This window comes from Trichoderma citrinoviride, assembly GCF_003025115.1.
Source record: "Trichoderma citrinoviride strain TUCIM 6016 unplaced genomic scaffold BBK36scaffold_13, whole genome shotgun sequence".
Lineage (NCBI taxonomy): Eukaryota > Fungi > Ascomycota > Sordariomycetes > Hypocreales > Hypocreaceae > Trichoderma > Trichoderma citrinoviride.
The window spans coordinates 770,913-786,088 of NW_020194721.1; the positions used below are offsets into that span (position 1 = coordinate 770,913).

A 15,176-nucleotide genomic window follows, 5' to 3' on the forward strand; every position below is an offset into this window, starting at 1 on the left:
GGTCGTATGCCCACCATCCAACGTCATTGGTCTCGACCTGGAACGGCCCTGGCCAACTCGGCTGACGGTACGAGGCACTAGCAGCAAGTAATAAGTGGCAGGCCGGGCCAGGAGCGTTGCATGCCTCGGAAATCAGCCATGAATTGCATGCGACCTGCTCGCAATTCGTCGCACTGCCCATGCCACTCTGCTGAACCTCCCGTGTATGGACAGGCACTCCGAACTGCCCACTTTGAATGATGCCCTGCCCTCTCTGCCTTGAAGCGTGAGAAATCTGCAGAGTCTGTCGTCATTCGTCGCCGAGTGATAAGCTTGCACTGCTCAGACGAACTCATCGTCTTTGAGTGAGCCCCATCAGCAGCAGCGCCGCGGATGAGGCTCGGTCTGTAATGTTGAACGGTCGGCCGGGAAAATGATAAACGAGGCACCGGGGCACAAGTACGAGAGAGATCTCGCGCTCCATGGCAAGTTACCCAGGCACAGGTATTTCTCCGCCATGTGGAAGTGGGCAGGGTACCGGCTCTGGAGGTACAGTACTGCATACTCCTCGCAGCACTGGCTGGGCTCACCTCTTCAACGCCAAAGATGTCGCATGAAAGAGTCCATGCTTTGCATATGAAATGAGCAGTCAGTAGCATGTGATTTGGAAACCGTCCCCGTTCGGAAGATATTGGCATCATGCTGGCCTAGCTGATTTGGAATTTCGCTGCCGCAAGATTTTCGCCTCGCCCTCAGCGCTCTGCACGGGGGCCGCCGAAGCAGAAAAAGAAGAAAAATTCGAAAATGGCGTAAACAGCTGGGGCTCTTGCGCTAGGTGGCCGCCGACGCCGCCAGCAGAGATAACGCCAACAGAGGAGGTGACATGCACTCCGTACTCTGAAATTGCACGCAAATTTCCATCCTCCCCTTCTCTCTTTTTGCCGCAAGCCATTTTGCCCTCGTTGATAGCGGGTCGGGTTCCCTTGGCCAGGACAGGCTCTGCCCCAAGTGGGCAAAGCGGACGGCGGGCACTGAAGATACAGCCTCGCCATTGCTAACACTGCCGCAGACAAGACAGGCGACGACGGGCTCTGCTCCGTATATGACGCGGGATTCCAAGCGTGCTTATCGACGATAAGCTTCTTTTATACCACGGCCGCGGGCGGATTGCAACAGGCGCGGGAGTCATACCTGTAATACTTCGCATAGAGCGCTGGTGATTTGAGATCTCGTGAGATGCCACCCACAAAGAGCAAGCACAGTGCCCAGCGAAGCGGATTCAAGGTTGCATCTCGACTCCAACCAACCCCTGCTAGTCTTGCAGAAGCTGCTGACACCAAGGTCTCGGCGCGGGTCAGCCCCAGACCCTCGATAGGCTCCTCTCTCGACCCACGGCGGTGGCCGAAGGCGCCAGCGACATGTTGCGCCGCGCTCCGTGTTTGTGCTTGTGCTTCTCTCGGTCCAAAGTGTCGACTTCTTCGTGCCACCCACGCTGCTGAATCGCGTTGCGCCCCACAAAGCTGTCTCCCACGTCCTCCCCCAGCCTGTTCCCTGGCTGCGATCCGTCTTTGTCAGTCCTCGTTCCGCAGCGCACAAGCAGCAATCATGCTACAGGGTGCTTGAAGACAAGACATCGTCGGCCCGGCTCCAGCGCTTGGTCACGCCCACCGCCCATGGTATCACGCACGGACAAAGGAAGGACGCCATCCGACGGATTTGCAACAGGCTGGGAGTTGATCTCTCCATCGCGAGGCGACCGCATTGCCGCCAACAAAGGGAGATTGCCAACGTCAGTTCCTAGAAGTCGGCCGAACGAAGGGCTGTTGATGTCGTCAAATACTCAAATAGGTGCGCCACCTCCGTATATACTGTACAGAACCTGCTTGCTGGCGCTCTCCCACATGTCGTCCGTCGCTCATCCTGTTTTGCCCAGAAGGGTTTGCGGAGTGGTACTATATTAGTTAGCGTACGGAATTCGAGACTCAGGGCCTGGAGTTGACAGCCACAGGCACCCAGTACGTCCTCTGTTTCGTATCTTGCAAGCAGGCAATAATACATATGTACACGCAGATAGTTCGTGTTGAGGATCAGAGAGAGCATGTGTCGAATGAGAGACCCTGACGGAATTTCGTGGAAGCCCTAATCCTTCCCGCCCGCTGGCTGGCTCGGTCACTCCTTTGGAACTGGTAACGGCGTCCGAGGCTGTCGGTTGTGCCGGTGCAAATCGTCGTGGTGGTGGTTGAATCTTGTGGCGCCTTCTTTTTCGGCCCTGGCCTGAGTGGCTCGCATATCCCTCACCAAGCGTGCTTTTTGGCTTCGTTTACGCACGACAGAACCAAAGCCACACAGGGTGCCGAATCCTTCTGGAACCACCCAACGACGGTCACTGTCGGGGAGCTGTGCAACCTGAAAGACGTCGTTGGCTCGAGGCACTGCGTCCATGTAGGCAAAATGCCATCATCGATCGGTCCCAGCACAGTGTCCTTGAGCGTACGGCACCAGGGGGTTGGTATCAGAGCGCTGCCATTGGGCGATGCGGCCTGGGCGAGTGGTGGCTTGCGTTCATATCACCTTCTTTTTCTGGCCGATGGTTGGCATTCACACGCCGACCCCCCTGGCTACTCCAGCTCAATGGCCGGCAGCCCTACTTGTTTCCCCGGCCTGATTATTTGCTTCGCCATCGCTGTTGCAATATTCGTTAGCCACCAGCCTGCATTAGGTTACATCCCCTCCCATCCCACCTCTGGCTCACCATGCTGCTGTCTCTTGTCTGCTAGCCCCCACTCTCTCCACCTGCTCTCGTGCCTAGGCTGTCCCGTCGTCTGAATCCCCATCGTGCTAGCGGCAGCGGCATCAGGACTCGTAGAAGTAGGTACTTTGTACTAACCCGTAGTACACCAGGACTCGGCCAGAACGACTCCGTCCTGGGCCAGCCTCTATTTGAGCATCTCTCGCTCTCTTATCTCAGCGGGGGCCTTCTAAATTGACCCTTCTCGAAAGACGGCACATGGGATTTCCCTTCTTGGCACTCTAGACGAGGGAACTTTTGCACGCTCTCTCTTGCGCTGCGTGGCTTGGCTTGGTTTCCTCCCACGCTGCTGCTGTTGCTTTTGGTGCTGCTCTTGTTGTCTGTCCAAACCACACAACGGCGGTTGCCCTATCAAGGCGTTTTCCCACATCAGGCGATATCTGGGGAACGATACGGATATCTGCCCCTAGCCAGCCAGCCAGCCAGCCAGCCAGCCAGCCAACCAGCCCGTGCCTGTTACTTCGTGCTGCGCGCGTTTCTTGTAGGCCTCTCCGCCACTGTGATTCCCTCCTCTCTTTACTATCCCTCTACACCGGGCGAATATGGGCACCTTTGCCCGCCTCCCATACACGACCCTCGTTTGACTGGAGCAAGCACGCTCGCCACTCTCAAAGAGTGATGAATCACCGCGCTGGAGACTGATAATTCCAGCCGAGTCCCACGACTTGCCCAGGTCCGTCAGTTACTGACAGACAGACAGCCGGCGGACTGAGCACCACTGCTCTGTCTGCTCGGTGCGTGGGCACGTTGACATGTTCCATCAACCGCCGGAAAAGCCTCACGCGCCTGGCTTCGACGATGATCCGTTCGGGTTTGTCAACCAGGCCTGGGACAGGTATGGCCTGGGCAATGTGTCGTCGCCTCCGCCGGCGATGCCTCCGCAGCCTATTCAGAGAACCGGACGGGCCTATTCCACCGCATCGGTAATGGACTGGACGCCCGAGATCGATACGACCTTTCACCACCACGGCGACGGAGTGGCCATGTCGCCGGTGGAAAATGTCGAACTGGACAACCTTGGTTCGCCTCAGGGAGGGGGAGGGGTTGGCCGCCTGGTCGCGCATTTTGAGAATAAAGGTTATGTCCCGCCATTGCCTCCGCGGCCCATCAATAACCAGCCGCATGAACCGCACCACATGGGCCACAGTCCTTCAATGTCGTCGCAATTTGGCAGTCTAAACTCTGTAGCCCATACGCATAGGATATCGAGTCCCGTTGCTAGCCCAGGTGAATCTCAATATGGCTCGCTCGGTGTGCATTCGCCCCCGACGCCCACCTCAATCATCACCAACATGGGCCGCTCCGGCAGTATAAGCTATGGCAGCTTTCATGACACTCAGCAGGTGCATAGTCCCGGTATTGGTACGCCGTTTGGAAGCATGGATGGCTTTATGAGTTCTGCCCGCGTAAACAGCCCGATGGTGTCGACACCAATGGCGTCGGCGCCCATGATGGCCAGTCCCATGGCCGCTCCTGGAGTGCCTGGTACGCCTGGATTCGAAATATGGCGACCTCCTCCCTCAATGACACCTAAACCCGAACCCTCACAAATCACCAACCCGGCCAACAACTTTGGCGGTTATTTCAGACCTCCCGTACCGACGACGCCAAAACCGGTGGTCAACACAGGTAACCAGTTCATCTTGGAATTCAACCCCAGCGCCAAGGCGGCCAAAGGGAAGGCTCCAGCAAAACCTCCAAGGCCTCGATTGCCTCCTCGAAAACCCATCCTCGCACAATCACAACCCTCGGCGCAGACACCAGCAGCACCTGTGCAAGCGCCAATACCAACACCGGCACTGGCGCCGACACCAGCCGTTGCTTCCACTCCAGGACCAATGTCTCCTCCTCCCAAACCGCCTCGCCCCTCCGAACCGTCTTCTTCATCCACACCTACTGTTGTGAGCAATACCGCTAAACCGAGAGGGCTTTTTACGGCAGGATGTACTAACGCGCTCATCTAGGCACAACGGCGGGATTCGATTTCTCTTCGTGCCCAGGCAGGTACTAGGCCGTCACGGGAACAGGTTCCTGCAGAGGCCTGGGAGCAATATAAATCCACCATCCGAACCCTCTATCTCGAGGAGAGAAAACCCTTGAAAGAAGTCATGAGCGTCATGGCTGAACAATATGGGTTTCAAGCAACGTGAGTTGGGGATCGAATTTGCTTCTGCTCCATCATTCGTCTTTCTTGTTCTTTTTGAAGCTTGTCTAACCCCTTTCTCAGGCCAAAGATGTACAAGACGAGATTTTCTCAATGGGGTTTCGTGAAAAACAACACGGAGGAAGAAGTAAAGCGGCTGTTGTCGATGAAGTTCCAGCGCGATGCCGAGGGCAAAGTTTCCGAGTTCGTCCGAAACGGCAGGGTCGTGAACTTGGGTACCTATCTGAAACGGAAAGGAGTGACGGAGTACGACCTCGTTGATTTCGAACTACCCGCCGACCTTCCAGCGCATATCCGATGTAGAACGCCGACACCACCTCCGGCACTTCGATCACCCGACCTGCTTCGCGCGCAGGAGGTAGTCGTTGGAAACATGCGCAAAGCATTTCTGCACTGTCGACAATTCGAGATGGAGACTGAGACGCAGATTGGCTGGCCGTCAACCATGGTTTGGGGGGCTGGATCGAGTGAGCTCCTGCTCGAGGCCAACTTTTATTTCGAAGCTCGCGACGCGGACCAAGGCGGCGATTACTTGATGCGGGCCTTCAAACAGCTCGAGCTGGACCTAAGGAAGCTCTCGCCACAAGGTATCATGGAGCTAATTCTGGGCATGATCAATCGCGATCCCGGCATGATGACGGCGCTCTGCAAATACCTAGCGGCGTATTCGACAACCAATCTGGAGCGGACCCATCCCCTTCGACAAATCTTCACTTGTCTGTATGAAGTGCAACAGAAGCACGGAGCGCAGACTTTGTCCGAGCTCTTGTGGACCAGTATCTCGACCATTGCAGAGGAGCTCGAGGCCATCTATGGCCGCAAGCATCCGTATGTGGCTCGCACATGGGCCGATCTTGCGCTTTTCTACAGCCAGGTGAACCCAGAAAGGCTGGAGAAGTTAGTTGTTGAGCTTCGTGTACTACAGAGACAGCTCGAACAAAGACATGGACATTCCAGCGTCGAAGTGGTTTCCATCCGGTACGCCATACTGCTGCTGGTGTATGCGGCATCTCCTCAGTCGGATGCCGCGAAGCAAGCCGCAAATGATTACTGGAATCTGCTGCGGAACATGAACACCATGTTTGCAATGCGCGATTCCCGTCCGAATAGTTACTGCTACCACAGCCCGCTCAAGGTCGATCCGTGGACAAAGAGATGCCGAAGGCGGTACGAGACACTCGTGACCATATTCGAGGAGCATGTGGGAGTCAGAATCAACCCCTACTTCGAAGAGGACTTCCACACGACCGAGCATGCTCCAGAAACGCAGAATGCCTGGGCAGCAGCTCTTCAGATGGGTTCGACGAGTCGATCATGGGGCTTCATCTAGCGAATCGCCTCCGAACTGTGGATATGTCTGCAAACCCGACTGGCGCAGACATCAGGTATCACGATACCCTGTCTTTCGTTTCCTTGTGAAGCGTTTCAGCGAGCAATATTTTGTCGAGATTCCCACGGAGTCTAGCGGGCGGTTAATACCCAGCATCAAGAGGATCGCGGCGCCTATACTTAGCGACAATTTTTCGGTTACGTCCTGTTTGCCATCTCACATCGAGCTTGGAGTTTTGGACACTTGACACTCATCTTCCGCCATCGCGGACTTTTCCTTTCTCATCTCGCCGACGCTGACTAGTCGATTTCCTTGAATTTTATCCACGCAAGTTGTTGCACTCTCGAGCCGGCGTTTTGGAGGTCTTTCCCCCCCTTGGATGCGTTGTCATCCGTGTATAATAGTATCCGTTGTTTTTGCTCCAGTTTTTGCGCTGATTCGCGATGTCTTGCTTTTGCTTTGTTTTGATGATTCTGGAGATGCACGAGGGAGAGGCCGGACGCGATGTTTTGAGAGAAGCTGGTGGCCAGACTTTTGTTGTTACAGGGCGAACGAGGAGTTGATGGGACTTGAGCAGAAAAAAACTACCTTTATCGAGCATTCTCTGCTTTATCGGGAAGGCGAAGGCAGGCCGGAGTTTGGATGGCAGGAACGGACGAGGCACTTGTCAATTGTCATGCAGACGGTGTACTTGGTAGACCAGACCCGTCCTTCTGGGAAGGAGCGGGAGCACCCTGATTTTCTCATCGCGCCTTCTTTTTTCGACTTGACTTGCCGTTAGTATAAAAACTTCAACTGGTAATGAATAAAGACATGATGACATCATATGCTTGATCTGCCCAAGACAGCTGTGAATAGCCTCACACTGGCATTGAACTTCATCTGCAGGTATCGTTTGCTGGCAATGGTTCAATATGGCGTCGGGTTCTGTGCCTTATCGCACGCAGCTCAACCACCATAACGCGCTCCGAGGTATCACCGGCGCAAAATCATTTCGGGTGATCTCATAAAACCACTACCACCAGACGTTCTTCTCTCTCTCAAGCATATATAAGACATAGTCTACCAACAATGCCACTACTTTGCAGCCAATCGAGCTCCAGACATGTCCAGCAACTAAAGAATGGCACCAATAAACTCAGCTGCCGCCTCTACTCTTCCAACCGCACCATCAAAGGTAAGTCTCTGCAGCCCCAGTCGAGCACCTCCCAAGAAAGAATATAGACTTAGACAGCCAACCCTTTCTTCCGACGACAGAGCACGATGTCCTATTCCTGCGCCAACACGGCGCCAAACACGCAAAATGGCACCTCTCCGCTCCCCTGAAGCCAGAGTCCCGCGTGAAGCTCTCATACGGCGCTTCCATTTCCGGCAGAGACCTCATCGGCCGTCGCATCCTCGACATTGTTCGGGACAGCGCCGGCAATTCCGTCGTTTTGCATGAACCCTCTCTTGCAAGCTACATCATCAACAGCGAGCGTCTTGCCACACCAGTGAGTTGTAAACCTGATAACGCAAAGTTAGATGTGGAAGTTGGTTCTAAAACAAGTCGCAGATCTACCCCAACGACGCCAACACCATTGTGTCTCTCCTGGACCTCAACCCCTCCCGTCCCGGAGAAGACGAAGAAGGAGAAGATCAAGCTCCCCCTTTTGAGATCTTCGAGGCAGGCACCGGCATGGGCAGCCTCACTCTCCACATCGCCCGCGCCTTGCACGCCGCAAACCCGCCTCTACCAGCTGCCCTCAGGCAAATCCTCGTCTCTTCACCCTTTAAACCTCGCTATGACTTTGCCACTTCAAGAGGCTGCCTCGACATCTCCCCCGAGGAGCAGGCTTCTCTAGACGAGTATGCGTCCTCCCGCCGTGCCGTCCTGCATACCCTCGATCGCAACTCGAAGCATGCCCGCGCCGCGTATAAGCTGGTCCGGAACTTTCGCCGCGCGCAGTACCTGCCTTCCGTCGACTTCCACGTCGGCTCCGTGGATGACTATCTCAGCCGACGGCTTGAGCAGACCGGCGGACAGCCTTTCCTCTCCCGCGCCATCCTCGACCTCCCTTCCGCTCACGAAAACGCCGAGCGGGTAATCGAAGCCCTGCATCCCAACGGCTTGCTCATCCTCTTCAAGCCGTCCATCAGCCAGATTGCCGATTTCCAAGCTTGGTCCAACGAGACGAAGCAGCCCGTGCGCATGGAAAAAGTCATCGAGCTCTACTCCACCACCGCCTCCGACGGCGGCGTCCACGACAGTTCCGGAGGCCGACACTGGGACGTCAAGATGGTCGTGCCGAGGGCCGAGCAAGGCGAGGGGGGCAATCAGAAGCCGGTGCAGGTGATGCGGCCGCGGGTAGGGGAACGTGTTGCCGGCGGAGGGTTTGTGGCTGTATTGCGGCGATGGCCGGTTTCGGAGATGCCGGTGCAGGAAGCTCCTGCGGAAGAAACGGAGGTTCAGGAGTGAAGCCGATGTCTACTAAGAGCTATAACCCTAAATAATCGTATGGAGCATTTCCTTGTACACCTTTATTACAGTCCATGGGAACCTAGCTCGATAAGCATCTGCTTTGGGTAGATATACTGGCAAAGCTTGACAAGTTTCGCGAAACAAAGACGTATGTAAGTCTGGTACACAGGGAGAGAATTGATACATGTAGATGGATGAAGATTCTCTCTCCCACTACTAACATTAGATGTAAAGGTAGTTCATCTCAAAAGCTTAATCATGCACAACTAGCTATTCCTGCCGAGACAACCAAGCCGTCTTCTATCAAATCGTCAATCAACGTAGCCCAGATCGAGTATCAACGATAGAGGAAACCCTACTCAGTTCATTCCACTCTCTATATAGTTCACAAATTCGATCATACGGAAGAAAATATCAAGCCAAAATGCCTCTCTTGATTGCAATTTCTTTTCTCAAGGTACCTGCCAATGAACATTCTCTCTGCCCCATAATCTACCAATTGATGGCGGGTATCTCTATATACAACGCTCCAAAGCTGCGAAGCAAACAAGAAAAGGAAACAAAAAGAAGAAATATTCATAAGATTCGTCATAGTCGTCATAATCGCATTCGTTCAAATGAAAAAGACCAACTTCCCGTCACCCCTTTTGCCAAGGTCAATCGTCCTCCTCCTGCGCTCGTCCTTCTTGATACAAACCTCAGGTAGAGTATCGAGAGGATATTAACTTCCAAAGGGGGCATCTGCGGTCCTGCGTCGGCCAGCCATTGCGTTTTTGCTTCAGCCCCCTTGAAGAGCGAGCCACGCTCCATTAATGTGAACCCCCAAAGCCAATAGGGATGAGAAAGAGATCTCGCAGAGTAAAGCAATTTCGTTTATCCGGCAACTGAATCCTCCGGCCGGCGGTCGGCAATTTAGAAATGAAAAGATGATGAAAGCGAAGGTGAGAGAGAACAAGGAAAAATAAAAACAAAATCCGAGAAAGAAATCCAACGCGCGCTATGAAGGCGTGACAGTCATTACAAATGTGCTGCTCGCTGCTCATCTGTTGAAGGGAGGAAGAAATCTCGGGTTTGCGCTATTAAAGATCCAACCCTTCGGATGTTGTCGAATAGTGAAGATAGAAAGGTCAAGCATAAGGACGATAAAAGGAAGAGCAGAAAATGGAATGGTCGAATCATGCTCGTTAAAGATCCAGTCTTGAGGATGGCTTGCGCCATGTCTTCCATTCTTGAGTTTTTCTTCTCTTGTGTCATGCTTCCAGTCGCCAGTGGGAAGATACAGAGAAAGGTGAAATATGAAAGCAAAACAAAAGCTGCAGATGAGGAAAACAATTCTAGGGTGCAAATGAAAAGATGTGGCAGCATATGCTTAGACAGCGTTGATCCCCTCAGGCGCACGAGCACAGCAAACCATCAGTTTGAGGCTAGTGCCCAGTTCCTCGCATTCCCTAAGCAAGGCTTTGTCGTTCCAGATGCTGTTCTTTCCAGAAGAATGACTGGTTGCGTTCTCGTAGCACCGAGAATACCACCAGCGACCGACCCGGGAGACCATGTTGGTGATGCCTTCATCTGCGTTTGGGCTGTGATCTCGCATCATTTCGGCCAAGCTGGGCTGATTCTTAGATGACCTCTTCTTCTTGTTCTCGGCCAAACCGTGGCTTTGCGAGTTGTCATCAGAGGAAGTGATGGAGCTTGCAACGGGAACACCGACGCGAGCAGCCTTGATTGTCGAAAAGCCACTCTTGCCCAGGAGTCGAACGATCAAGTCAGCAGTAGACGCCAAGTTGGTCTCTGGCGAGGACTCGTGAATGCGTTCCTTGAGTTGACGAATGGTCCGACGCCCGCGATTGCCCATATTGTTTAGGTCGACGTCGAGAATGGAAAGTTCAAGGTATCCACCCGGCTTGAGCACACGACGGGCTTCGGAAAGGACATTCTGATAGTGCGACTCCGGGGCAGCAGCGGGAAATCGGTAGACGACACAGTTGAAGGTATGCGTAGGAAAGGGAAACTCGTCGAGCTGGGAAAGATATTGCACCTGATGGTGGTTCGGTGGACCCAAAGGGTAGCGAGATGCCGAGCTCTCGACGTCGGTGGGCAGGGGGGCTCGAGGGGAGAGGTTGAAGAAGTCGGCTGTGGAGTATGTTTCCGCGGCATAAAACGACCAATCGTCGTTGCCAAGCCCGTCGATGACCAGAACTGATGGGCGCTCGGGGGACTCTATACCCTTCACCAGCAAATGCCGAATGTCGCTGAAGAGGACTTGACCAAAGGAAAGCCACTTCGAGACGGTCATGGAACCCACCCGGAGATTGACTTGAGCAAGGGGCGTCCATTCTCCGGAAGAGGTGGACGAGCCTGATTGCGTAGATTTGCGGATAGAGGTGATACTGTGGCGCATGCTTTCAGTGGCGCTGGGCTTCCTTGAATGTCCGCCATCTTTCTGCTCAGGGACCTCCGGCACGGGAGATGGCACCGTAGGGCTGGGATGGGGCTGAAAGGCCTTTCGAATTCTCTCTGTCATATCGGCACTAAAGGTCGTGGAAGCTGTCGGGGCATCTGAAATGGTTGACAGCTTACGGCCATCAGTGACAAGCGTGGGAGATTCGAGAGCCTTCTCTTTTGCGAGCTTCAGGTGGTAGTTTTCAAGATGAAACGGAATACCCCTGGAAGACGTCGTCGACTGTCGTTCTTTCACAGTTTCCTCTCCAAGGAGATCATCATATTCATCCCAGACTTCATCATCGACAGGCGGGTCGCCAGGCTTGGGAATGATAGCCGTCGCCTCTGCATAGTTGTATGAGACGCAGGACTCAGTCGAGCTGGTGGTACAGTCAGAATTCTTGCGAGGAGAAAAGGCAAGGAACTCTTGTGTGGCTGTATCCTTGGGGGTAATATGAGACCTGGGCTCACTGAAGAATGAGAATTCGGTGCCCGCGTCTGTTGTTGAGCCGTCGCCACCGCTTGCATCGGGAACTGGAGTGGCCGGTTTTGAAAAGTTCGGCACCCTGGGGTTCAAGCCTACGCCGTGCGTCTGGGGTATATGCAGAGAAAGCTGCTGGTTCGCGACGAAAGGCCGAGAGAAGCTGCGCGGAGACGGCCTTGCCGGACGGTTGCTCACCACCTGGGGTATTCTTCCGACCTGGGCCAAGCGGCTGGGCCTTCCAGAGCTCAGCGTTACTGCCGGTGGAGGTATCCCCTCCATTTGAGGAAAGGCTGGCTCAATCAATGCAGGATAAGGGTCTTGGACTGGTGAGAGAGGCTCTGGTAGGATGTTTGACTGAGGCTGCAAGCTTGATCCATTGACCGCATGAGCTTCTTCTGCCTGCACCTCAGGGGTATCCACGTTGGCAGGTGAGCGTGCGTAAGCGTCGGCCTCGCGCAGAATCTCCTTGAGGTCGGGTTCGGCAACCCCTTGCTCAGGTGAGTCCATGATGGTGTAAAAGGCCACCGGCTTCTTCTCCACAGGCTGGACAGTAACGGCTACTGGCTCACTTGCTTTTTCTGACTTGGGCTGGTTGTTGGATCTGCTGAAGAAGTTCCACTTTCTCGGAGATCGAGGCTTCTTCTTGAGCTTCTTGGGCGCTGGATGATTATTGTTGATGAGGTCTTGAGAAGGCAGTTGCTGCAGATTGAACAGAGAGGACTCATCAGACATGATGCTGGTATCAAAGCTCGTCAGGGGAGATGTGATCACCCCGCTTGTGTTGATTGGCCGTGGCAGCTGCAGAGGGTCGTCCGGGAACGACTTCAATCGCTGAACCGATCGTCTATACGCCAGAGTAGATTGTATAGGCGCGCCTCCAGTGTCAGAGCTGTCTGATGGTCTTCGAGCACTCGGCATCTGATTCCGTTCGCGAGGGATGGCTGACGGCCAGAGACTCGGTCCCGACACACCTCTTGGCGCAGAAGACGTGGTTGAGTTTGCAATCGAATCAATGCTCGGACGGTCGTCTGTCGTCAAGCTCAGGTTGCTCTCTGACCTGATAAGCTCTGCGCTGGCGTTCCGATTTTCGACGATAGCTCCTCCAGCGATAATGACAGGGTTGATGCGGTCAGCCAGGAAGGAGTCACCACTGGCAAGGCTCTCGTTGGATACTTGCGGAGCCGCGACAATCCCGCTTCGCCGTCGAATAGCGCCCAGTCGCCCGTAACCTTCATGGCCTGTCCCAGCTGCCGGGCCCTTTCGGGACACTTTCTGTTTCTCCTTCTTGTCCTTGTCGTTGGCCGTGCTCTCTGAGGCAGCCTTTTTGCGCCCAAAGAAGGGAAAACGAGAGCCAGAAGAAGCTTTGACAGTGGGCGATGGCGTACCGCTTGCTCGAACTGGACCAGAGATGCTAAGCTTCCTCCGGCCCGCCAGTTTGGATGATGTGGCGGGTTGCTCGGCTGTGGGTAAGTTTGATGTCGATGCACTCTTGTTAGACTGTAGCCCTATGGTTTGGGAAGGAGGAGGGATTGTCGCCTCGCTATCGCGTCTCTCGAAGTTGGCTCGGAGTGCCAGGCTACTCTGGATGACTGGAATGGGAGTAAACAGCTGGGACTTGAGGTCGGATGTGCCATCTCGGCTGGGTCGGCGCGGCGGCATAGCCTGCGGTGATGGTGATTGATAGTTGCGGAGAGGAAGACCAGACCTCGGCGGGGACGAGACCGCCATGGGTTGGCTCCCCGGCTGACGTTTCTGTCTGGGAGAAAGCTCATCCTCGTCTTCACTGATGAAGGGTTTCTGCGAAGACTGCGAAGACTTCCGCGGAGGAGGGCTTGGCGGCGGCGCTGCGAGGCTCTTTCCGCCTCTCCTTTCCTTCTTTGGGTTTATGACACTACCCTTGACAGTAGAACTTGACGATGAAGATGTCAGAGATTCTCGAACCGCAGCCAAGCCATGGGGATCAACGCTGATGGAGTCCACCTCATTCGATATGCTTCCAGTTCTTCGTCGAGTAACAGGCGGGCGAGTGAAAGCGGGGCTGTGCTGCCGAAACTTGTTCATAGGGAATGCCCTGCTAGGGGCAATAAGGCCGGGAGACTGTGACGATATCGAAGTTGGCGTGGTGTCTCGGCTATACGGTCCCGGACCCGGCGACGTAGAGAACCTCGTTGAGGGACTGCCACTGATGGCGCTGACTTGGCTGCTGTTGGCTGAGAAGAGCAAGCTCCCAGGCGTTGGTGGAGGAAGATCGTGAGTAGCCAAGCGGTAAGGCATATCTATAGCCGGTCTATTCGAAGTACTGCGTGCTCGGTCATGATGACGGTAGCGATCCAGCTCGGGGTAAATGACGGGAGACTGGCCAACAGCCTTTGAGACCTCCGCCGGCTCCTCCCTCTGAATGGCGCTTGGGCTTGCTGTGATACCTCGATCAAATTGGATACCGAGTGCCGAATCCACGCTACCTTGCGATTGGTGCCTTGAAGAGTTCGAACCCAGATTAGGAGCGCCATTGAGCAGGCTGCCTGCCTCGGGCGATGGAGAGGGCTTCGTCCGTCTCGGCACATTCTGTCCCAGCCTTGTGCTACTGTCAAATGACCGACTGGAAGAGGAAGATCCCGATTCTGTTTGCGTATGGGACCGTGAATAACCAGAAGAGCTCGTTGCCGAGCCCCATGATTTTGAATGCCGGTCTGGGATTGCCTTGGGGCCAGATTGCTGTGTAGTAGAGGGAGAGGGGCGGCGTGCTGACGATGGGAGAGGAACTCGGCTGGCCACACGGGGTTGTGATGACTCTTTCTTTACCAATTTTGGTACTTCCGTCTCTCTTTCGGTCGTCCGGGAGGTGGACTTCGGAATGCCACTCAACAACCTCGAGTCTTCGGGTCGTCGTCGAAGGCCATCTGAAGGCCTGGCCGGTAACCCATATCCCACCTTGGGGGATGCCATACTGTTCCAACCTCGTGGGATATTTGTCGTGTTCCGAACATGCCTCTTACAATGTAGAGAGAGGCATGCTTCGTCCAAGGTGTTATTCGAGTCAAAGCTTGTCTTGCCTTCATGTCAGCAAATGCAACGTAACTAACACATAGTAAGGTGAGGCCGGAGAAGAGCACAGGTAATTCGGGTAAAATCAACGCATTGATTCGTTGAAAAGAGCCTCCTTACCTCCTCACTGACCCAGGGCCTGGTCGAAGCCTCACTTTTCTCTGTCTTCTTGGGCGTCGAGTCGTTGTTAGTACAGCTGCTGGCACACCAGATCCGGCAACAGAAGGCAGGTTACGAGGGTTTCTGGTCAAACAGCTTCAAAGCAGAAAGAGAACCTTCCGCCAAGGCCTTCAAGAGAGCAAAGAAGAGTGGTTCTTTCAAGGATAAGCGAAGAGGACAAAAAGAAATTATTCTGTGAGGAAAGGGAACAATGTAACGATGGAGTGCCGATAGTATAAAAGAAACCGGCAGACTCAGAGGACCGGCGCAGTGGGGATGCAGCCCGAGACGGGAATAAGCTGA

The 15,176-nt window shown here is 54.4% G+C and overlaps 4 protein-coding genes across 4 annotated transcripts; 3 read left to right on the top strand and 1 right to left on the bottom strand.

The window, feature by feature from the left end:
* Positions 1-2,531: 2,531 nt before the first annotated feature.
* BBK36DRAFT_1136340 (hypothetical protein) lies at positions 2,532-2,800 on the top strand (the record flags this gene model as incomplete). Its single annotated transcript, XM_024892947.1, has 1 exon — positions 2,532-2,800. A coding segment is annotated over exon 1 (178 nt), but the record flags the coding sequence as incomplete, so codon positions are not given.
* A 740-nt stretch (positions 2,801-3,540) lies between these two features.
* BBK36DRAFT_1171719 (hypothetical protein) lies at positions 3,541-6,282 on the top strand (the record flags this gene model as incomplete). The annotated part of the gene is made up of 3 exons (XM_024895617.1): positions 3,541-4,590; positions 4,753-4,934; positions 5,016-6,282. 3 exons carry the CDS (start codon positions 3,541-3,543, stop codon positions 6,280-6,282), a joined length of 2,499 nt encoding a protein of 832 aa, XP_024746821.1.
* Positions 6,283-7,585: 1,303 nt separating this feature from the next.
* BBK36DRAFT_1171720 (hypothetical protein) lies at positions 7,586-8,740 on the top strand (the record flags this gene model as incomplete). The annotated part of the gene is made up of 3 exons (XM_024895618.1): positions 7,586-7,671; positions 7,742-7,775; positions 7,838-8,740. 3 exons carry the CDS (start codon positions 7,586-7,588, stop codon positions 8,738-8,740), a joined length of 1,023 nt encoding a protein of 340 aa, XP_024746822.1.
* A 1,372-nt stretch (positions 8,741-10,112) lies between these two features.
* BBK36DRAFT_1182108 (hypothetical protein) lies at positions 10,113-14,688 on the bottom strand (the record flags this gene model as incomplete). Its single annotated transcript, XM_024896293.1, has 1 exon — positions 10,113-14,688. The coding sequence occupies exon 1, from the start codon at positions 14,613-14,615 to the stop codon at positions 10,113-10,115; it is 4,503 nt and encodes a 1,500-aa protein (XP_024746823.1). The 5' UTR covers positions 14,616-14,688.
* Positions 14,689-15,176: the final 488 nt, after the last annotated feature.